Source organism: Neoarius graeffei, chromosome 1 (assembly GCF_027579695.1).
Source record: "Neoarius graeffei isolate fNeoGra1 chromosome 1, fNeoGra1.pri, whole genome shotgun sequence".
NCBI classification, from domain to species: domain Eukaryota; kingdom Metazoa; phylum Chordata; class Actinopteri; order Siluriformes; family Ariidae; genus Neoarius; species Neoarius graeffei.
The window spans coordinates 100,205,438-100,230,545 of NC_083569.1; the positions used below are offsets into that span (position 1 = coordinate 100,205,438).

The 25,108-nt window shown below is 42.4% G+C and overlaps 1 protein-coding gene across 2 annotated transcripts in view; it reads left to right on the forward strand.

The window, feature by feature from the left end:
* LOC132877029 (laminin subunit alpha-3-like) overlaps positions 1 to 25,108 on the forward strand; it is a 335,048-nt gene that overhangs the window by 39,031 nt on the left and 270,909 nt on the right. For both annotated transcript variants that reach the window (XM_060913563.1, XM_060913572.1), the window contains exons 3-5: positions 13,509 to 13,626; positions 15,827 to 15,945; positions 17,484 to 17,654. In XM_060913563.1, coding sequence (XP_060769546.1) covers positions 13,509 to 13,626; positions 15,827 to 15,945; positions 17,484 to 17,654 — 408 coding nt within the window. The remainder of the gene's footprint in view (positions 1 to 13,508; positions 13,627 to 15,826; positions 15,946 to 17,483; positions 17,655 to 25,108) is intronic.

Sequence of the window (25,108 nt, forward strand, 5' to 3'; positions counted from 1 at the left end):
CAACAATGAAATCCAAGACGAATTTCCCGTTGGGGACAATAAAGTGCATCTTATCTTATCTATGACAGTTTGGCCCATTTTTCAAATATTTACCAATCCCTACACTGGAGTGTAACAGGAAGGTAGATAGACGTCCCGTATGTGCTAGAGTTTACCTGTCACATTCTTGGTGTGCTATGACATGATGGATACCCAACACGTTCTTTCCGAACACACTGCAGGACCCAAGCGTCCTTGTATACACTTTCTGCCTATACAATATAGCATGTGTGAAGCAGTGACAAACAAAACAAGCTGATTTAAGACTGTTTGGTCTTGAAAACCAAGAAGGTAGCATGGTTTATTCAGTGTGTGCATGTTAAGGCAAGAGTGTATGTTGTTCCTTTTGTACTGTGGTTAACAGGACTGGACTAGTGAAGTGAAAACACACATCAGCGAACGTGCTGTGCAAAATGTAATTTATAGCACAGCCCTGATAAACGCTCCATTCTGATTGGTTGGTTGGTTAAGGTTTCCATAACAGCAGATCTGCAAGATTTATATCAGTTTACACTTTCTAATATACGTACAGTACTGTGCAAAAGTCTAGGCACCCTGTTTTTTTTTCACACAAACTGTTATAGATTTCTATTTTATGACTTCTACATTATCAAGTCAGTCAACAACACAAAAACATTTTCGAGTTCCAAACATTCGTGTTTTTTTTTCCAGCACAAAATTAAACGTTACAGAAAAACATTTTGTATCTGAGCAGCATATTCCATAAGAGAGCACTTTTCAGATTAAAAAAGAAAACATTATGAAGGCTACTGGGTTTTGGTGCAAGATAAAGAAGCAAGTCTGACAGTCAGTGTCCAGAAGTACTGTGGCTGGTTCTGCAAGGTTTATGGTTATTTAGCACAAAAGTCTTTTAGCACAACTCTAAGATCCAAGAAGACTCATCTCATCTCATCTCATCTCATCTCATCTCATTATCTCTAGCCGCTTTATCCTGTTCTACAGGGTCGCAGGCAAGCTGGAGCCTATCCCAGCTGACTACGGGCGAAAGGCGGGGTACACCCTGGACAAGTCGCCAGGTCATCACAGGGCTGACACATAGACACAGACAACCATTCACACTCACATTCACACCTACGGTCAATTTAGAGTCACCAGTTAACCTAACCTGCATGTCTTTGGACTGTGGGGGAAACCGGAGCACCCGGAGGAAACCCTCACGGACACGGGGAGAACATGCAAACTCCACACAGAAAGGCCCTCGCCGGCCACGGGGCTCGAACCCGGACCTTCTTGCTGTGAGGTGACAGGTGACCACTACACCACAGTGCCGCCCAGCTTAAATTATATCTTATTTATTATTTACAGTTTGCGAATTTGATAAAGAGCGTAATCTCTTCTTCTTCATCTTCTTCTTGCTTTACGATTGCTGTTAGCATTAATTTTGGTTGTCATTCTTGAATGTTTACCTTGCACTTTTATTTAACTGCCATTTGTTCGAGGATACTTTGGTGGAGGTTCCTTTCGTTTGTTTACACATCGCAACTGTTGGTTACTGAGGAGACATAATTCTCATTTTTCTCATCGATTAAAGACTTTGTACGGTACCTTTATTAGTCAAATACATATGAAAACAGTAATATGTGATATCAAATGGACTTTTCATAATTTGAGTAAGTTTTTAGGAATAGATTCCGTTCTTAGTCGGCAAAACACATGTCGAGCAGGGCGAGAGACGTAATCCTCCGGTTAATTAATTTGGCAAACGCGTAATTATTGACAGTCAGTTGAATTTGCGATCTGATCAGAAGTGACTGAAATTATCTACGAAGGTGCCGACGATTCAAGGTTTGTTAAGGCTGAACTACGGTACAAATATCCAAAGAGACCAAAGAATCGGATTTTCAGTCCACATTTCAGGGATCGACAGCTGATCCTTAACATGCACAGCAGCAGAAATTCCGGCTTCCAGTCCCTAAGCGATCACAATAAACCCCTTCCTATATCAAGATGAGTATTTTTTTTGATTATCGTGACCATAATCCAGAGTTGTGCTAAAAGACTTGTGCTAAATAACCGTATACCATTCTGCAAGCTGCTCAGTAAAACCTACAACTCATTTCCTTATAAAACTACACTCATTGTACCTCAGACTATTTTATTTTTAATCAAAGGGTCGTCTCACACCAAATATTGACTTTGTTTCATTTATTATGGCTTACTGCTTACAGTAATAAAACAAAGTGCAAATATAAATCTGTTTAAAAAAAGGTACAAAAAATATTTTTAAACAAGTATATAGAAGAGGAAGTATGTTAATGGAGGATGATGAGGGATAAATAGAATAGGGTTGATTGTTATATTAGAATTAACTTAGTATATGGTATATATGGTATATATTTATTTATGGGGATAGTTTATATATTCATATTTACAGGGATAGGTATGTAGTAGATATTTATTTTTGTAGTTATATATTTATATAGGTATTTATGAAGTGTATATATATGATATGTAGTATATATTTATTTTTGTAATTATATATTTATATAGATATTCATGAAGTGTATATATGGTATATATTTTTATAGGTGTATTAATGTAGTTAGGATTTCGGGGTAGTTAAAAAGGGGTGGGAAATTAAAAAAGTATTGTACTTCTTCCCACTCCTTTTTCGAACAACGTGAGGTGTTTTGTAATGTCTTGGCTCTATGTTATTTTATTTTTTTTAATTTCTCGTTTTCTTTCTTTTGTATGTACAAATAGTTACATACATTTTTTTATACATGTTCGAAATAAAAAATAAAATTCAATTCAAAATTCAATTCAAAAACAGTATTTTTTATATTATTTTTAAGCCATTTTTGCTCTACAACATTTCTTTACATGTGCCTAAGACTTTTGTACAGCACTGTATGATCTACTGTTGTTTTATCATTTCTATCGTAAGTGCTTACACAGGGACTGTATGGTGTTTGAGTATTTACATTTCAGGATTAAAAGTCAATGCTTTGAATGAAAATCTACTGGAAAACGTTTTATTTTCCGCAGCAAAAAAAAAAAAAAATCATAACACTAATAACCCTAACAAATAAAATGAATTAAAAAAAGCAAATTCTTGTGGACAATGGTCAGATTTTACTGATTATATTTATTTCTACATTGTGTGTTTGTAGACCTGGAGAAGGAATATGATAGAGTGCCGAGAGATGAGTTATGGTATTGTATGAGAAAGTGTGGAGTGAATGAGAAGTACATTAGAGTGGTGCAAGACATGTATGAGAACAGTGAAACAGCAGTGAGGTGTGCAGTTGGAACAACTGAATGGTTCAAGGTGAAGGTGGGACTCCATCAAGGATCTGCTTTGAGCCCTTTCTTGTTTGCCATAGTGATGGATAGCTTCACAGATGAAGTGAGGCAAGAGTCGCCATGGAGCATGATGTTTATGGATGATATTGTGATATGTGGTGAAAGTAGAAAGGAGGTTGAGTTGGGTTTGGAGAGATGGAGGTATGCATTGGAACGAAGAGGAATGAAGGTGAGCAGTAGCAAAACATGTGCATCAATGAGAATGGGGATGAGAGTGTAGTGAAGATGCAAGGAGTAGACGTAAAGAAAGTTGGTGAATTCAAGTACCTGGGTTCAACTGTGCAGGAAAATGGGGGCTGCGATAGTGAGGTGAGAAAGAGAGTGCAGGCAGGGTGGAGCAGTTGGAGAAGGATTTCGGGAGTCGTTTGTGATAGGAAAGTCCCAGCAAAAGTGAAAGGTAAGATGTATAAGGCAGTAGTGAGAGCAGCTGTGATGTATGGATTGGAGACCGTACCCTTAACGAAGAGACAGGAGGCAAAGTTGGAGGTGGCGGAGTTGAGGATGTTAAGGTTTGCGATGGGAGGTTGGACAGGATAAGGAACGAGCACATCAGAGGGACAGCACATGTGGAGAGCTTGGGAATTAAGCTCAGAGAGATGAGACTGAGATGGTATGAGCACATCCTGAGAAGAGATGCAGAGCATGTTGAGGATGGAGCTGCCAGGCACACGAAAACGAGGAGATACATGGATGTGGTGAGAGAGGACATGAAAGTGGCAGGTGTGGTAGGGAAGGATGCGGAAGACAGGGAGCAACGGAGACGAAAGATCCACTGTGGCGACCCCTAATTGGGAGCAGCCAAAAGAAGACGAAGAAGATTAATTTCCATTTTGTTTTACTGATTTACAGTATATTTACAGAAAATAATATCAAGGAATAATAACATTTATGGGCGGCACGGTGGTGTAGTGGTTAGCGCTGTCGCCTCACAGCAAGAAGGTCCTGGGTTCGAGCCCCGTGGCCGGCGAGGGCCTTTCTGTGTGGAGTTTGCATGTTCTCCCCGTGTCCGCATGGGTTTCCTCCGGGTGCTCCGGTTTCCCCCACAGTCCAAAGACATGCAGGTTAGGCTAACTGGTGACTCTAAATTGACCGTAGGTGTGAATGTGAGTGTGAATGGTTGTCTGTGTCTATGTGTCAGCCCTGTGATGACCTGGCGACTTGTCCAGGGTGTACCCCGCCTTTCGCCCGTAGTCAGCTGGGATAGGCTCTAGCTTGCCTGCGACCCTGTAGAACAGGATAAAGCGGCTAGAGATGATGAGATGAGATGAGAATAACATTTATAGGTAATTATTCTTAAAAATAGTAACAATTTAAGTGATTTTTTTCCTATTTTTTCACATTTATTTATCGGTTTTTCTAACTACATTTTTATGACCTTGTTTAAATATTCTATATAGGGGGGCGTCGTGGCTCAGGTGGATAAGGCGCCATACCATAAATCCGGGGACTCGGGTTCGATTCCGGCCCGAGGTCATTTCCCGATCCCTTCCCGTCTCTCTCTCCCGCTCATTTCCTGTCTCTACACTGTCCTATCCAATAATAAAGGTGAAAAAAGCCCCCCCAAAAAATTAAAAAATATATATTCTATATAGCATTTATAACTAAGCACTGTATATTAGCATTAGTAAACAATTTGTATTATTCTATCCACATTCACTGGATATGAGCAATCACGTGCTCTGATTGGCTACTCTACTACTAGGATATCAGCTCATATACCATGAGTAGAGAAAAACAAAACAGTGGAGCGTGTTGCTGAACCAATCGAGGACGAAATAAAAACTCTACTCGAAAACAAAACCCCCCAAAATACAAAAAGCTCAATAAAATATGGAATAAAAATATTTGATAGTAAGAACGTATCTTTTTTTTATTTTTAAAGAATTATTATTATATTATTATTATCATCGCATTTTTCACAAATTGCTCCTGTCATTTCGCCGGTTCGTTTACATTCTAAGCGGAAATGATTTTGTCGGTCGTTTTGTGTAAAGTTTTTATTTATCGAATTTGCAAAAAAATAAAATAAAAATGCTGTGTTTCTCAAAATCCCATGAATGTGGATAGAATAAAACAGTTATTCCACTCAATCTCGTCATATATGGATTATAGCTATCAGCTCATGTACAATGACTTGATTTCTTGGAATAACTGTTAAATATATTATTGAATGCAGATTTTGTGCGTTTATAAGGAAATTCAAGAATAAAAATCAATTGGGTGTTTTTTGCATGATTATAATGATTAGTATTTCTGTTACTTCATCTGTTTTATTATTATTATCACCATCTTGGTGGCACGGTGGTGTAGTGGTTAGCGCTGTCGCCTCACAGCAAGAAGGTCCGGGTTCGAGCCCCGTGGCCGGCGAGGGCCTTTCTGTGCAGAGTTTGCATGTTCTCCCCGTGTCCGCGTGGGTTTCCTCTGGGTGCTCCGGTTTCCCCCACAGTCCAAAGACATGCAGGTTAGGGTAACTGGTGACTCTAAATTGACCGTAGGTGTGAATGTGAGTGTGAATGGTTGTCTGTGTCTATGTGTCAGCCCTGTGATGACCTGGCGACTTGTCCAGGGTGTACCCCGCCTTTCGCCCGTAGTCAGCTGGGATAGGCTTCAGCTTGCCTGCGACCCTGTAGAACAGGATAAAGCGGCTAGAGATAATGAGATGAGATGAGAAGTTACAGCTCTCTGAAAATCTGTGACCTTGAGTTTGACCTTTCAAGGTCACTCAAGGTCAAAGATCATGGTGCCAAATGAAAGGCCATATTGGAGTTCCTATATGCTCATAATAGTAAACATCTGTCTATCTGCCGCAGTTTTTGAGTTATAATGGAAAATATGTTATTTTGACCGAATGGTTGACCTTTCCAGTGACCTTGACCCAATTACCCCCAAAATTTAATCAGGTAATATACGGACCATTGCCTACCTACCCTAACAATTTTAAGTCACTCAGTGCAACCGTCTAGACGCTGGTCTGTTAATAGACAGACAAACAAAGTGCACTGATTACAATACCTCGCCCTGCTTACTCTGTCGCAGGCGAGGTAATTACACAACCATTGACTAAAAAAGACTTTCAGAAAGACACATACAACAACGTTGTTGCAAACGAGTAATTCTAACAATTCTTACTCAATAGATGTGTCTTTTAAGTGTTTCTTAAATCACAGTCAGTTTCAAAACGAAGAGCATCTGGTAGTTCATTCCCAAGTGTTGGCGATGAGTAACTAAAACTCCAACCACCAAATGTCGTCCTCTTTACATCCGGAGCTTTGAGGCAGTTCTTGGCGTCAGCTCTAGTTCCCTTGTTACAGCATCATTAAACTCAACAATACGGAGAAAATTTTTAATTTGTTGTTGATTACTCTCCCTCTCATAACGAGCAGTCTTCTTAACGGCAATATCGTTGGCCCTCAGTTTAAGAGACTAGTGAGGTGTAGATTGGGAGTGAACTGGCATGAATAATAGTATGTCGGGGGTGTGTAAGGGGTGTAAGAGGGTTGTGTTTGGTATGTGACACCATTTCAGGAATCTGTGTGTCGCGGACTCATCTCTTCACTCTTCACACACCCCGACTTTGCCTGCATTCATCTACAGGAGCGAGTGTGACAGAACGTATCCATGCCATCCCTCTTAACACTCAACACATGGGTGTGAACAAGACGCAGAGCAAGACATCAAGAGGCAGTAAATGGGAATCCAAGGCCTGGTCCAGATCACCAGCTTTGTTTCTCAGCTGTGCATGAACTTACAAAGCAGATATTTCTCCAGAGATGACATGCATACTTGATGTGTTGTAAGATCTGCATTTGTGTGCTCATTAAATGTGTGCATCTCTCAACACAGGAGGGTCAATAACAGCTGCAATGTGAGCTGCGTCTGGTATCTATTAAAATAAAAAAATAGTCAGACTCCAAATCATGGTTCAAAACTGCGTCTGGTATCTATTAAAACAAAAAACATATAGTCAGAATCCAAGTCATGGTTCAAAACTTCGGCATCAGACAGGAGAAATCTGTAATCAGTAAATGAGAAAAGGAGGTGGAGGTCAAAACAAGAAAGTAGAAAGAAGATAGGAAATTAAAGTGCATATCCTGGACCAATTTCGTGTTTTTTTTTTTTTTTTTAATATGAAAGTATGTCCCTTTACACACTCATCCAGAAGGGTAATTTTGCACAAGGCCATCTGTCTACAGCAGAAAAAAATAAAATAACAAAACGTGTCTGGAAAAATCCCAAGGGAGTCTGGAGCCAGATTCGTGACGTCACCTGCGGAAGCGCCAGCAGGCTGCGAGAGCTTTGCACGGTTTCAGTGCACAGCCTGTGTAGACCAAGCGCTCCCATTTCTCTCTCATTGTCCGGTCTTTTGGAAAACGATGAGCACTAATCCCATCAAGATTGGTGTTGCTACACCCTCCTACGATACATCTGTTAACCATTTTAATAATTACGCGATAATGTTGAAGAAATTTGCAGAAAACCACCAGGTCGTTTTCTCATAAACAAACCAGCGCTGACGTAGGATTCAGAGGGAGGCGTCCCGCACGCAACGTCACGAAAATCAATGTTTCCCGGGAAATCCAAATGCCAAGTTTTTTCAGAGGCGGACCAATTCAACTCAAATGGCTCGATTTCAACTGAATTTTTCTGGTATTGCGCAAGGGAAAAAATTGCACAAAATGCAAAATGTTACAGATATTTGACCAAAGTTTAATATAAAATACGAGAATTACATTGATCTTGCTCCTGAATTTACCCGTGATATGCACTTTAAGGCTTGGCCATGGGTGGAGCCATGGCCTGAAGGTTAGAGAAACAGCCTTGGGCCCAAAGGGTTGCTGGTTCCATTATTGGGACCAGCAGGAAAAATGTGAGGGGGGTTGAGTCTGGTACAAAGCACTTTCCCCTCCCTCTGTATCATGGCTGAAGTGCCCTTGAGCAAGGTACCTAGCCCCATGCCCACTGCTCTGGGTATGTGTGTGCTTCAGATGGGTTAAATGCAAAGGAGGAATTTCACTGTGCTTGAGTGTACATGTGACAAAAATAATGTCTTCGTTATCTTCATAAAGATACTACTAACACGAAACAGGTGAACACAGTAGGATAACAAGGCAGTACTATCTATGAAAAAGAAGGAGCTGTCTTCTCACCATGTCAGACGATTTCTGGTCTTTAAAAAGCAAGGAAAAACGAATGGTCTTCATGTCATCAGAAGCTTGATTGGCAGCACCTATTAAGCCGAATTCCTGCGCCATCCTGAAGCTGATTAATGGTTGAACCAATGAGCTTTTCCAGGTATTTTTTTAATGTCACAGTACTAATACTCAAGAGAGATGGACTTTCGATTTCATAAAATCGGTGAAATTTAGTTCCCTCTGAAATGTGGTCATTGTGATATATGTTTATTTCTGTAATACCTCACAAAAAATCAGGCCATTCTATGGCTGGGAAGTTATTTATTTTGAGGGGATTCCCGAGCAAATAATGTGCATGAAATCACTCGCTTCACGCAGTCAAGCAGACAGAGGAAGTCCGTGTGCGCATGTGCAGGTTTACCTTCTTCTTCTTTTGGGTTTTACAGCAGCTGGCATCCACAGTGTTGCATTACTGCCATCTACAGGTTTACCTTTGAGCGTGCACTGACAGTTCCATCATTCTGTCGCTAAACGAACAGCTGATCACACTGAGGTGCTCGCTGAGCGCCGATATTTATTAGTTTGGTCCTGCGTTTCCTTTCCTTCGTATATAACATAACGTCTTTTCTTCTCGCTTTCCGTTACTGTAGTCGGTCTTTCACGTTTCATTCTCACACTCACGTCCTCCATTTTTCTCTCCCGTTTCAAATTTGTATCCCACAATGCCTTGCGCAAATGGGGAAAGCCCACCACATGATGCATGACGTAGTATCTTGAATTGGGTCATGGTGAAGCAGGAAAAAATAGTGGAGAATTTAGGGCCACATGGCCTTAAATTCATTAATTGTTCTTTTTAAAAAGAACTAATAAAATTGGAAGTCTGTGATTTGAATTCAGTAGCTTTCGGTCCACTAAACAAACATAATTTGGTGTCAGGGAAAACTCTTTTTGAAAAATCTGAAAGGCAGTCTAGCTTTAACACAAGGTTCCCATTCAATCCAAATGGACGTAACAAGTCAGAATGATACTTTCGAGTAAATATTTGAATAATCAGTTTTTTGAGTTAACTTTAATAGGAAGTATTAGTTACTAAAGCTATGTACTCGATTATGTTTGATGCCAGCTTTTGCGACCGTACGACGGCTGTTCATACGAACAACATCCATCCACCACCACAGGGAACCTGATCATAAGTGAAATGCAACGGATCTCATAAACACTTGAGCATCGGACAATGAAATTGATATCTTTTATTTACATAAGATAGATGGGTTTTTATCCAGCGCTCATTTTTAATTTGCTTTGTAGAAAATGACATGGGATTGTTTACGAACACATTTTACAGAAAATATCCACGCAAGTTTCATATAAAACAAGTGTTGCCAGGCAAAACAAACTTCGCCCGGTAGCACTTATGATGAATATGAAGGAAGATATTGCGAAAAAAATGATTTTGACCTTTTTGGTGACCTTGACCTTGATTTTGACCTTGTGTGTGAACATACTTGGCCAATAAACATGGTTTTGATTCTGATTCTCTGCTGCTCTCAGCCAATCAGAACACACCGTACTGTGTAATTGTTACACTCTTACAGCACGATGACATGGTGGCTACCGCCTCTATATGAAGCAGTAGCCACAAAAACCTTGACCTTGACCGTATGACCTCCAAAATGTTGGAGGTTCTATTTGAGACCAATGCCCATCTATCCTGAAAGTTTCATGAAGATTGGTCCAGCCGTTTTCCAGTAATATCATTAACAAAGAAACAAACAAAGAAAACAATACCTTGCCCCCTGGTGGACTCCGTCCCGGGCGAGGTTACGATTTAAAACAGCTTTATTAGTCCACTCACTTGTTGTAACCAGACAACTATTTAACATCAAGTTTGAAATATCAAGATTGCAGCTCGAACCCTCGGAGTTCAAATGGTACATTCGGTTGAAGAGGACGTTTTTCAGTCTGTGTTTTCTGATGATATTCAATCGTAACTATAGAGTAATGATGTAAAGTGAAAGCGCTGGTTCACTGCTGTCCACCAGGCACCCAGCACACCATAATAAATGTCGTGTTGTTTCTGGTGCATGGAATGCGGTGTCAAATAAAGGGATAAATATGTATTCGTAACTGTGATGCGTATCTCATTATTGGTCTCACAATAATGTCAAGACAATGCAGCGATTTATTGACGTTAAACACATGACACTGCACAATTCAGTCGTTCGACGAGGTCATTATGGGTGTTTTCACACTTGGTCCCTTTCAGCCATCTAACCGAACTCAGATCGATGACTCAGCATTTTTTGCGCATATGTGAACACTCCAACCGTACCCAGACCCCGTTAAAGCGAACCGAACTGAGACCACCTCAGGAGGTGGTCTCAGTACGGTTCGCTAAAAATCAACGGTACGGTTCGCCTAATCTGCGCATTGTGAACAAAAAGCGCACCGGGTTCACTTCGCCTTTTTCACTGTAGTTTAACCTTCTTCGTTTGCTGTAGTTGGTCACGTGACTGTAGCAGGGAAACTCAACTTCCTTTTGGAACTTACCACAGCCGCTTTACAGTTCTCTGAACTTACTGACTGATGAGTCGGCCACAATAACATATATATATCTGGGCAATTCCATGTAAATGTCAACCTCACCATGCAAAAATAAAGCAACATGTAATACATCAAAACCACTCCCAGAGATATCACCTAGGCCTGTATTTTACAGATGTGAATAAGTTGAACCAATTTGTCACAAGAATTGTTCCCTTCGCCTTCACTACTTTAGCTAATGACACGAATAACTTTGATCATGTACAATTCTATATTATTGCCACAAGCCACAGAAATGTATGCTAAAATCCACAAAACAGCAAAACAATAGCCATCCTAAATATTATTTAAGAACTTTGATAGTTTTAGCTGATATTTAGAGAGTTTTTCAAAGGGTTATGGTGGTTAAATTGCTGATTTTCTAAACATACGCCATGTCTATTTCAGACGCGTCACATCCATAACAGAATTTCGTCACATCCATAACGCTGACTTTTCCTTCCGAAACTCTGCATAAAATACAAAATATTTTAAACAAAGATTTTTTAATATTCACCTTGGACCCCTTTATCAAATAGATATCTCCATTTTGACATTAGGTTTACAATTTCACAGAGTTTGATAAAAATGTACAGTCACCCAAGAAAAGTGATACTTTTTCTGTCACATCCATAATGCATCTTTTATTGGCATTTTCTGGCATGCCCTAGATGTACTATGGGAATTGTTCTTGTTCTATCACTTCTCCAGTATGGTACAGCCTTAGTAAAATATGCAACACCTGTTTAAATACTGGGAGACAATAAAACATGCACTGGGTCATTTGTTGCCATTTTGAGTTCAAGTGTCACGTCCATAACGCTGGAAATGCTCTATATATATATATATATATATATATATATATATATATATATATATATATATATATATATATATATATCACATCGCATCGTTTGAGATGCGATGGTTTCATGGACTCATTGCTCAGAACGTCCCCGCATACAACACACTGCGGCCTGGGCAGCTCCTCTGTCCCGCTCCAAATGAATCCCAGTTTTATGTATTTTTCGTCATACTTCCTCCTCACTGGTTTCTGCCGTTTGCTAGCAGTTCTGGGGCTGTTTTTGCCACTGTTGTTAGCATCTGCGCTCGGCTCACACACGTCCTCTTCAGTTCTCCCTCTCTCCGGATCCACGCTCCCATTCGCGGATATAAGCCACGACAGTAATTTTGTCGTACTCGTCATAATTAGCAAAGCCACCTCCACCTTTTCCCATCACAGCCTAGTCTACCAATGGCGGATAACCGTCTGTCAGCGGAACCGGCGGGAATGCGTACGTATGCTACGTATGGCTACCCAGAAGCACTTGCAAACTTTAAATTATTAAATTCATTTGTATTTCCGGGCGGCACGGTGGTGTAGTGGTTAGCGCTGTCGCCTCACAGCAAGAAGGTCCTGGGTTCGAGCCCCGGGGCCGGCGAGGGCCTTTCTGTGTGGAGTTTGCATGTTCTCCCCGTGTCCGCGTGGGTTTCCTCCTGGTGCTCCGGTTTCCCCCACAGTCCAAAGACATGCAGGTTAGGTTAACTGGTGACTCTAAATTGACCGTAGGTGTGAATGTGAGTGTGAATGGTTGTCTGTGTCTATGTGTCAGCCCTGTGATGACCTGGCGACTTGTCCAGGGTGTACCCCGCCTTTCGCCCGTAGTCAGCTGGGATAGGCTCCAGCTTGCCTGCGACCCTGTAGAACAGGATAAAGCGGCTAGAGATAATGAGATGAGATGAGATTTGTATTTCCTTTCATTTTCTTGTCATCGGTTGATAAGATATTTTCATCCATTCGGATATTATGGATAGTATTTCACTTGTTTTTTAAATTTATATTTAATTAAGTGATTCTTTGGCGTACCACTAGAATGGAGCCCGCGTACCACTAGTGGTACGCGTACCACAGTTTGAGAATCTCTGCTCTAGAGGACCTGGTGTGAACAGAAAGAGGACTGAGGCCCCATCAAAGCTTAACTGGACCAGAAAGAGAACCCAGTCCTCTTTGTAATAAATTCACAGTGTGAACACAAAAAGAACTGAGTTATTTTTCTGTTGGTCCACTTTTTGGTCCACTTAAAGAGGACTGAGTCTGGTTCCTTTAAAGGGGACCAGGTGTGAAAACACCCTATGATCCTCAGGTCTCCACTGTGTCTAGATTTACCACCGAGTTTAACAATAAGGAGAAGACAAACACATCAGATGGCTTTTTGCAGATAGACAAACCAAGACATTACCTAAACCGACCTCCGGCTTTTGCGATACAACTTTTGTGGAAAATGACTGTGATAAAGATCATATCACAGCTTTATTTAGTTGAAAGAGACTCAGTGATGCAGCTTTGACAGCTGTAGAAGATAATCCTGATTGAGCGCATTCAAACACTGCAGCACTATGACCGGTGTGTTTTTGTTTCCTTGCTAGCTTTTTCATGTCGCTTACATCATCGTGAAGTTTGCCAACTCGCCACGACCAGATCTGTGGGTGCTCGAACACTCCGTCGATCACGGCAGGACCTTCATGCCCTGGCAGTATTTTGCACGTGAGTTCATGAACATCAGTCTGTACTGATATTTAAATCTGTAAATCTAAAATATGTGTTGTTGTTTTTTAACCCCATTTCCATGTTTTCTTTTTGATTTATTAGTTATTTATTTTTATTCTATTCTATCCACATTCGCTGGACGTGAGCAATCATGCGCTCTGATTGTCTACTCTACTACTAGGATATCAGCTCATATACTGTGAGTAGAGAAAAACAAAATGGCAGCGCGTGTTGCTGAATCAACCGAGGACGAAATAAAAACTACTCAAAAAAAAAAAAAATACAAAAAAAAGCAACAAAATATGGATTGAAAGTATTTGATGATAAGACTGTATCTTTTTATTTTTCAAGAATTATTATTATTATAGCATTTTCACAAATTGCTCCTGTCTTTTCGCCAGTTTCTTGAAGCGGAAATGATTTTGTCGGACATTTTGTATCAAGTTTTTATTTATCGAATTTGCAAAAAATAAAAATAAAAATGCTCCGTTTCTCAAAATCCAGTGAATGTGGATAGAATAAAACAGTTATTCCACTCAATCTCGTCGTACGCGGCTTATAGACAACTCAGTGCTCTGCGCCTCATCGGCCCTCAGCTCATGTACGACTCGATTTTGTGGAATAACTGTTACGTATATTGTGTTTTTACCCGTTTTATTGTAGGAACATATTCAGTAAAAGCTTTGGCAGTAACCGAGTGAGCTGAGCTAGTGAACAGTGTAAAAAGTTATCAGGATAATTTTGTGCCCTGAATTTAGCAGCTAAAATTGGTCTCATCAATAAGTTCAGAGACCCCACTTATGCTTTTTTTTTTTGTAACATTTAGTTTTGTGCTGGGAAAAAAAAAAACGTTTGGAACTCTAAAGTGTTTTTGTACTGACTCAATAATGTAGACGTTGAAAAAGGAAAAAAAAGGGGGCGCTAAGACTTTTGCACAGTACTGCATTTTTGTATATTCTGGGACATACTGTACAGCTTGGACTTTGAAACAACCCATGCACATACTCTTTTAGATACGTCTCTTTTTCAAATTGTACATTTTAGATTCCCACTTATTTTTATACCCCCGCTCCAAAGGGGGTGGGGTGGGGGGGGTGGTAATACTGGTTTATTTACCTCTGTTCTTCCGTCCATCCATATCTCTGTCCATCTGAAACACCCTTTTTCTCAGCAACCACAAATCATAGCCACTTGGTACTTGGTACCGAGCTTCAGCTTGGGGTTCTATACCATGTGTACCGTTTTCAGGTCTGTCGCACATCGACTTCCTGTTTACCAACTGAATGTATTTACGAAACATATAGCGTGGATTTACAAAATTTTCGTAACACTTTTCTCAGCAACTACAAATCACAACTGCTTGATATTTGGTACCGAGCTGAAGCTTGGGGTTCTATATTGTGTATGCTGTTTTCAGGTCTGTCGCACATTGAGTTCATTTTTACCGACTGAATGTATTTACGAAACATATAGCGCGGATTTACAAAATTTTCGTAACACTTTTCTCAGCAACTACAAATCACAACTGCTTGATATTTGGTACTGAGCTTCAGCTTGGGGTTCTATACTGTGTGTACCATTTTCAGGTCTGTCGCACATCAACTTCCTGTTTACCGACTGAATGTATTTACGAAACATATAGGATGGATTTTGATGCTATTTCAAGGAAGCAAAATGCTATTTCAAAATGACAGTTTGCCAGGATGCTATTTGAAATCCCTGGGGAGAGACACGGCTCTTTACTTACTTGTTTCAGGGTTCATTATTTGTTAAAGTCAACATTCATAATAAATGTCCTATACCTTCGATCGCTCGCATTCTGATACAAGTGAGAGTGGGGTGGGATACGTAAGTGAGCAGTAGCTCACAGTTGATCTTGTTTTTATTCTATTTTCTAATGACTTCTGTCTATTTTAAAATTCTTTTAACCGTTCAAGCACCAACCATCAAAGCAAATTCCTTATCTATGGCAATAAACTTGATTTTGATGTTTTTTTTTTTTTAAGTGCTATGGATGTTGCTAGGTCACCCAGTGCAAACCAGTTCAACATCGTTTTCAACGTTTTATGCAAGTGGCTAACCTACGTGTTGAGACAGAGACAAAGACAGATATGCTTGTTCGGATATGTGATATGGGTTTTGTGTGTCTATTTTACTAAAGCAGACTATATATTGGGTTCGTTTGATTTTTCTTCAGATTCAAAACAGGATTGTATTGAAAGGTTTGGTAAGGAGCCTAACAGCAGAACTGTTCGAGACGATGATCAGATCTGTACCACGGAATACTCACGGATCGTCCCATTAGAAAACGGCGAGGTGAGTTGTTGTTGTTGTCATTCTTATACTTTGTTCCTTTTTTGAGTGTTATAGTACAGACTGGTTTTACTGACATGTTGTTCATTAATAAATAAAAATACAACCCCAATTCCAAAAAAGTTGGCACGCTGTATAAACTAGGGTTCATTTTGAAAGAGAAATGTTGTCCCATTCTTCCCTTATATACAATTTCAGTTGCCCAACAGTTTGGGGTCTCCTTTGTCGTATTTTACGCTTCATAATGTGCCAAATGTTTTAAATGGGAAACAGGTCTGGACTGCAGGCAGGCCAGTTTAGCACCCACACTCTTTTACTATGGACCCATGCAGTTTTAATATGTGCAGAAAGCAGTTTGGCTTTGTCTTGCTAAAAGAAGGAAGGCCTTCCCTGAAAAAGATTTTGTCTGGATGGCAGCATATTGCTCTGAAATGTGTATATATCATTCAGCATTAATGATGCCTTCCCAGATGTGCAAGCTACCCATGTCATGTGCACCAATGCACCCTCATACCATCACAGATGCTGGTTTTTGAACTGTGCACCGATAACAAGCTGGATGGTCCCTCTCCTCTTTAGCCTGGAAGACGTGGTGTCCATGATTTCTAAAAAGAATTTCTACTTTTGATTCGTCAGACCTTGGGACAATTTTCCACTTCGCCTCAGTCCATCGTAAAAGAGCTCGGGCCCAGAGAAGGTGGCGGTGTTTCTGGATATTGTTTATATCTGGTTTTAACTTACATTTGTAGATGCAGTAATGAAGTGTTTTCACAGGCGATGGTTTTCTGAAGTGTTCCTGAGCCCATACAGTGATTTCCACTACAGACACGTGTCTGCTTTTAATGCAGTGTCTCCTGAGAGCCTGAAGATCACAGGCATCCATTTTCAGTTTTCAGCCTTGTCTCTTGCATACAGAGATTTCTCCAGATTCTCTGAATCTTTTAATGATATTATGTACCATAGATGATGTGAGTCACAAATTATTTCCAGTTTTACACTGAGGAACGTTATTCTTCAATTGTTGCATTGTTTGTCCACACAGTCTTTCACGGAGCGGTGAACCCCTCCCCATCTTTACTTCTGAGAGACTCCGCCTCTCTGGGATGCTCTTTTTGTACCCAATCATGTTACTGATCTGTTGCCAATTAACCAAATTAGTTGTTTTTTAAATTATTATTATTTTCTTAGCATTACACAACTTTGTCAGTCTTTTGTTGGCCCTGTCCCAACTTTTCTGAAATGTGTTGCTGACATCAAATTCAAAATGGGCATATATTTAAAAACAAAAAAACAATAACATTTCTCAGTTTGAACACTTGATATGTGTTTTTTGTACTATTTTCAATGATTTTCCATGATTTGCAAATCTTCACATTCTGTTTTTATTTATGTTCTACACAATGCCCCAACTTTTTTGAAATTGGGGTTGTAGATAAGTCAAGTCAATTCAACTTCATTGTCAAATATGGTATACATGCCTGACATACAGCACAGATGAGCCATATTAATCCATATTCTCTAACATTTACTGGTGTTTTCAGATCTTCGTGTCTCTCGTGAACGGTCGTCCCGGATCGAAGAACTTTGCCTACTCTCCAGCTCTGCAGGAATTCACAAAGGCCACAAACATCCGCCTGCGCTTTTTACGCACCAACACACTGCTGGGGCATCTGATCTCCAAGGCTCAGCGTGACCCCACTGTGACACGCAGGGTGAGTGTGTGTGAGTGTGCCATTAAATATGCACCATATCATTGTAAAATTACTTGCACTGAGACACAGCTGAAACTCGTAGTCCTGACTCAGTTTGATCCAGCCTGGCTGGGAAATGACCATCTGTTTTGTTTGATTCACTACATTTCATTTCATTAGTGCATAGAAATTTGTGAAAAGTCCTGGGATGTGTTTTCAAGCTTCTGTATAAAGCCTAAAGTGTGACGCTCGGGGTGTGAAAAGCCTGGGTGAGATAAGAGTGTGTCAGTGGATTGAGGAAACTATTTCGATGATTTCTCATCGCTAAAGTTTACTGAGCAGCTTTCACACAGGTGGTGGAGATGTTTAAGGAAATATATATCAAGTCACGTCAAGTCAACTTTATTGTCAAAGTTGACTTGACTTGACTTGATATATTTCCATCATATTGCCCAGCTCTAGGTAATTTAATAGTTTTTATAATTTAATTTCATCATATGTATCACCTTAAACATCTCCGCCACCTGTATGAAAGCTGCTCAGTAAACTTTAGCAATGAGAAATCATCGAAATAGTTTCCTCAATCCATTGACACACTCTTATCTCACCCAGGCTTTTCACACCCCGAGCGTCACACTTTAGGCTTTATACAGAAGCTTGAAACCACATCCCAGGACTTTTCACAAATTTCTATGCACCACAGTATGATTTTCTCCTTTGACTTTCTCTGTTTTTTTTTTTTATGTCACAATACTAATACAGTACTTAAACATGCAGTATATACTTTTTTTGGTTTTTGCTAAACTAAACTCAACAAATACATATCACTTTCATGGCATTCAATTTTTTGCCATGTTGCCCTTCCACTGCTTTAACACAGGGTCTCATCTCATCTCATTATCTCTAGCCGCTTTATCCTTCTACAGGGTCGCAGGCAAGCTGGAGCCTATCCCAGCTGACTACGTGCGAAAGGCGGGGTACACCCTGGACAAGTCGCCAGGTCATCACAGGGCTGACACATATGGCCCTTTTCCACTACCCTTTTTCAGCTCACTTCAGCTCGCTTCAGCTCACTTCAGCCCGACACGGCTCGCGTTTCGACTACCAAAGAACAGCCCGACTCGGCTCGCTTCAGCCCTGCTTAGCCCCTAAAACTCGCACGGTTTTGGAGTGGGGCTGAAGCGTGCCAAAGCGAGCCGAGTGAGGCTGGGGGCGTGAGCAGACACTCCCCTGTGCACTGATTGGTGAGGAGGAGTGTCCTCACATGCCCACACACGCCCCGCGAGCACGCTGGGATCTGTAAACACCGCAAACCCGGAAGAAGAAGAATTACGAATTACGAGAATTTCTGAAGCCTTATGCGCCTCGCCTCATCTATACGCTCTTGCCAGTATCTGTTGGCGTTGTCGGTGACAACAAGCCACAGCACCAAGACCAGCAACACTAACGACTCCATGTTTATTGTTTACTATTCGGGTCGTGAGACTACTGCTTAAAAGCCCACTGATGTCACTGTGTGCGCTGCTTAACGACATCACGTGACGTCCACCCACTTTCGCTAACTCCACCCAATGTGTCCACCCACTTCCAGCCAGCACGGTTCAGCGCGGTTGTAGTCGAAATGCAACTCCAACAGCCCTGCTCAGCTCGACTCAGCCCAACTCAGCACGGCACGGCTCAGCCCGACTCAGCCGCGTTTGTAGTGGAAAAGCGGCAATAGACACAGACAACCATTCACACTCACATTCACACCTACGGTCAATTTAGAGTCACCAGTTAACCTAACCTGCATGTCTTTGGACTGTGGGGGAAACCGGAGCACCCGGAGGAAACCCACGCGGACACGGGGAGAACATGCAAACTCCGCACAGAAAGGCCCTCGCCGGCCACGGGGCTCGAACCCGGACCTTCTTGCTGTGAGGCGACAGCGCTAACCACTACACCACCGTGCCGCCCCTGTAACACAGGGTTCCCATTCAATTAGTAACAAGTCAGAATGATACTTCCTATTAAAGTTAACTAAAAAAATCGATTAATCAAATATTTACTCAAATGTATTAGTTATTAAAGCTACACTGCCCTGGCAAAAAAAAAAAAGGTTGGCCCACCTTTAGCTTTGATTACAGCATGCATTTGTCACCGAGATCTTGTATTGATGACAGGAGAGACGAACCATTGCGTAAAGTCTTCTCCAGCATCCCAAAGATTCTCAGTGGGGTTAAGGTCGGGACTCTGTGTGAAGATGATTCCTCGTGCTTCCTGAACCAGTCTTTCACAATCAGAGCCATCAGGGAAGAAAAATCCCATTGATGTGATGAGAACCTGGTCATTCAGGTCGTCAGCTGACTTTATTTTATTGCCCTATAACGTTGTTGAGTCTCGACCTGACCAATTGAATCAACTCCAGATCATAACACTGCCTCCAGAAGCTGGTACAGTGACCACCATGTATGATGGGTTCATCGCTTCATGTGCTTCCCTTCTTACCCTGACAAGACATCACTCAGGAATCGGGTCAGTCTGGACTTATCAGACCACATGACTTTTTCCCCATTGCTCCAGAGTCCGATCTTTATGCTCACTAGCAAATTGAAGCCTTTTCTCCTAATTAGTCTTACTAACAAGTGGTTTTCTTCTGGACACACAGCTGTTTAGTCCCAATCCTGTGAGTTCTTGTCACACTGTGAGTGTGGAAATGATCTTAATTTCACTATTAAACACAGCCGTGAGTTCTACTGTCAATTTTTATTTATTTTTATTTATTTATTTTTAAATGGTTCAACTTCACTAAACATGTAAGTGATCTCTGATCCTGGTCAGTTGGGATATTTTTCCCATCACATTTCTTCTGTGAAGTTGATGGTTTGCTATGATCCTTCCAGGTTTTAATAATGCACTGGACAGTTCTCAACCCAATTCCAGTCATTTCAGCTCAAATCTCCTTAGTTGTTTTCTTTGCTTGATCCAGGGCAATAATATGACCTTCTGAACCATAACCATGTGGGATACGTCTTCCAACATGTTTGTTTAAGAAATGAGAAGCTACTCACTGCATCAGTTTGGGTTAAAAGAATTGTTGCAGCTGAAACATTAATCACTGCAGTAATTATCCAATCAAAAGCTCTGGAGTATTTGTGTATTTAAATCCAAATGGTGACTTTTTTTTTCTTTTTTTTTGACCAGTCAGTGTATTTACTCAATTATTATATTAAAGGAATATGAATATTAAAATACAAATCAATGCTATTTATTTGCTTGTTTGTTTTCTGAAACTTTTCATTAAAGTGACTTTAAAGCTATTCTTTGAGGAAGAATGATTATGGATTGTGATTTTTTTAAAATATATACTTTAGTTAATAATAATAATAATAATAATAATAATAATAATAAACAGAATGATAATAATGTTAATATCAGAGTCATAAATGACTCAGTTTAAATTAAATGATATATCACTCATGGTGTTTGAGATTTATAACAAGTACATGGAAGATCTAAAGGAAATTTAATGAGTCAAAAAATAGAGAATTAATTTTCACAAGCACTGTGAAAATTTGGTTTCACCAAAACCCCTTATGGATAACAATCTATCAAGGACCGTGACGTCTCCGGGATGGCGCAGCTGGGGCCCCACCCTGGAGCCAGGCCCGGGGTTGGGGCTTGTATGCGAGTGCTTGGTGGCCAGGCCTTTGCCCACGGGGCCCGGCCGGGTTCAGCCCCAAGCGGTGACGTGGGCCCGACCTCCTGTGGGTTCACCACCCACAGAGGTAACCGTAGGGGGCCGGTGCAGTGTGGATTGGGCGGCAGTCGAAGGCAGGGGCCTTGACGACCTGATCCACGAACACAGCAGCTAACTGCCGGAACCCAGCTCCTCGAGAGGGGCTGGACTCTCCACTTATCTGGAGTCGCCCATGGTGAATGGCGGCGGGCTGGTGTGGGCTTGCTTATAGCTCCCCAGCTCAGCCGCCATATGTTGGAGTTTACCCCAGCAAACGAGAGGGTCGCCTCTTTGCGCCTTAGGTTCGGGGAGAGGACTCTTGCTGTTGTTTGTGCCTACGGGCCAAATAGCAGTATACCATAGAGTATCCGGCCTTCTTGGAGTCCCTGGGAGAGGTACTGAGAGGTGCTCAGACTGGGGACTCCATTGTTCTACTGGGGGACTTCAACATTCACGTGGGCGACAACAGTGACACCTGGAGGGGCATGATTGGGAGGAACGGCCTCCCCGATCTGAACCCGAGTGGTGTTTAGTTATTGGACTTCTGTGCTAGTCACGGTTTGTCCATAACGAACACCATGTTCGAGCATAGGGGTGTCCATAAGTGCACGTGGCACCAGGACACCTTAGGTCGGAGGTCGATGATCGACTTTGTTGTAATTTCATCAGCTCTCCGGCCCTATGTCTTGGACACTCGGGTGAAGAGAGGGGCTGAGTTGTCAACTGATCACCACCTGGTGGTGAGTTGGATCCGCTGGCGGAGGAGGAAGCCGGACAGACCTGGCAGGCCCAAACGTATGGTGAGGGTCTGCTGGGAACGTCTGGCTGAGCACTCTGTCGGGGAGGTCTTTAACTCCCACCTCCAGGAGAGCTTCTCCCAGCTTCCGAGGGAGGCGGGGCACATTTGAGTCTGGGTGGACCATGTTCTCTGCCTCCATTGTCGATGCGGCTGTTCGGAGCTGTGGCCGCAAGGTCTCCGGTGCCTGTTGTGGCGGCAATCCCTGAACCCGGTGGCGGACACCGGAAGTAAGGGATGCCGTCAAGCTGAAGAAGGAGTCCTATCGGGCCATGTTGGCCTCCGGGACTCCTGAGGCAGCTGATGGGTATCGGCAGGCCAGGCGTGCCGCAGCTCAGGCAGTTGCGGAGGCAAAAACTCAGAACTGGGAGGAGTTCGGTAAGGCCATGGAGGAGGGCTATCGGTCTGCCTCGAAGAAATTCTGGCAAACCTTCTGGCGCCTCAGGAGGGGGAAGCAGTACTCTGCCAACACTGTTTACAGTGCGGGTGGGGAGCTGTTGACCTCGACTGGGGACATTGTCGGGCGGTGGAAGGAATACTTCGAGGATCTCCTCAATCCCACTGTCACGTCTTCCATTGAGGAAGTGGAGGCTGATGACTCAGAAGTGGACTCGTCCATTACCCAAACCGAAGTCACTGAGGTGGTTAGCAAGCTCCTCTGTGGCAAGGCACCGGGGGTGGATGAGATCCGCCCCGAGTATCTCAAGTCTCTGGATGTTGTGGGGCTGTCTTGGCTGACACGCCTTTGCAACATCGCATGGCAGTTGGGGACAGTGCCTCTGGAGTGGCAGACTGGGGTGGTGGTCCCTCTTTTTGAGAAAGGGGACCGGAGAGTGTGCTCCAATTATAGGGGAATCACACTTCTCAGCCTCCCAGGGAAGGTTTACTCCAGGGTACTGGAGAGGAGAATTCGGCCAATAGTCGAACCTCGGATCCAGGAGGAACAATGCGGTTTTCATCCTGGTCGCGGAACACTGGACCAGCTCTATACCCTTCATAGGGTGCTCGAGGGTTCATGGGAGTTTGCCCAACCAGTCCACATGTGCTTTGTGGATTTGGAAAAGGCATTCGACCGTGTCCCTCGTGGTATTCTGTGGGGGGTGCTTCGGGAGTATGGGGTTCGGGGCTCTTTGCTAAGGGCTGTCTGGTCCCTGTACGAACGGAGCAGGAGTCTGGTTCGCATTGCCGGCAGTAAGTCAGACCTGTTCCCAGTGCATGTTGGACTCCGGCAGGGCTGCCCTTTGTCACCAGTTCTGTTCATAATCTTTATAGACAGAATTTCTAGGCACAGCCAGGGGCCAGAAGGAATCCTGTTTGGGAACCACAGGATTTCATCTCTGCTTTTTGCAGATGATGTTGTCCTGTTGGCTTCTTCAAACCAGGACCTTCAGCATGCACTGGGTGGTTTGCAGTTGAGTGTGAAGCGGCTGGGATGAGAATCAGCACCTCCAAGTCAGAGGCCATGGTTCTCGACCAGAAAAGGGTGGCTTGCCCTCTCCAGGTTGGTGGAGAAGTCCTGCCTCAAGTGGAGGAGTTTAAGTATCTCGGGATCTTGTTCACGAGTGAGGGAAGGATAGAGCGTGAGATCGACAGGCAGATCAGTGCGGCCTCCTCAGTGTTGCGGTCGCCTTACCGGTCCGTCGTGGTGAAGAAGGAGCTGAGCCAAAAGGCGAAGCTCTCGATTTACCCGTCGATCTACGTTCCCACTCTCACCTATGGTCATGAGCTTTGGGTAATGACCGAAAGAACATGATCGCGGATACAAGCGGCCGAAATGAGTTTTCTTCACAGGGTAGCTGGGCTCTCCCTTAGAGATAGGGTGAGAAGCGCAGTCACTCAGGAGGAGCTCGGAGTAGAGCCGCTGCTCCTCCACATCGAGAGGAATCAGCTGAGGTGGCTCGGGCATCTCTTTCGGATGCCTCCTGGATGCCTCCCTGGGGAGGTGTTCCAGGCATGTCCCCCCAGGAGGAGGCCCCAGGGAAGACCCAGGACACGCTGGAGGGACTATGTCTCTCGGCTGGCCTGGGGATGCCTCGGTGTTCTTCCCGAGGAGCTGGCCGAGGTGTCTGGGGAAAGGGAAGTTTGGGCTTCCATGCTCAAACTGCTGCCTCCGCGACCCGGCCCCGGATAAGCGGAAGAAGACAAGACGAGACGAAACTGAGTGAAAGTGCACTAAAATATTATTATATAGTGTAGTAATATAAAATAATTATAGCATATTTCAGTTATTCCACAAAATCGAGTCGTACATGAGCTGATACCCGACGAGGCACGTAGCACCGAGTCGGCTATAATCCATGTACGACCAGATTGAGTGGAATAACTGTTTTATTCTATCCACATTCACTGGATTTTGAGAAACAGAGCATTTTTATTTTTTTGCAAATTCGATCAATAAAAACTTTATACAAAATGTCTGACAAAATAATTTCTGCTTCATTGGCGAAATGACAGGAGCAATTTGTGAAAAATGCGATAATAATAATTCTTGAAAAAAAAAGTTCCTACCATCCAATACTTTCATTCCATATTTTGTTGCTTTTTATTTTTTGTATTTTTTGGGATTTTGTTTTCGAGTAGAGTTTTTATTTCATCCTCGGTTGGTTCAGCAACATGCTCCGCCATTTTGTTTTTCTCTACTCACGGTATATGAGCTGATATCCTAGTAGTAGAGTAGCCAATCAGAGCGTGTGATTGCTCATATCCAGTGAATGTGGATAGAATAAAATGAAATGCTCTCTATTTACTAAGGATGGAGGAAACAGTGACTCATCAGCACCAAAAGCAGATCCTTCAATCATCTCTTTTCTCTCAGAGCCTGATCCAAGAGCCATAAATACGGGTTTATTCACTCTTTTTCTTCATTGTGTATTTTATCCAGAGTTGTTTAAACTTTATTTAAAGTGACCTACCCTGACAGAGATACAGGCTACGACATGTGGGATCATTCTTCTCCTCTGT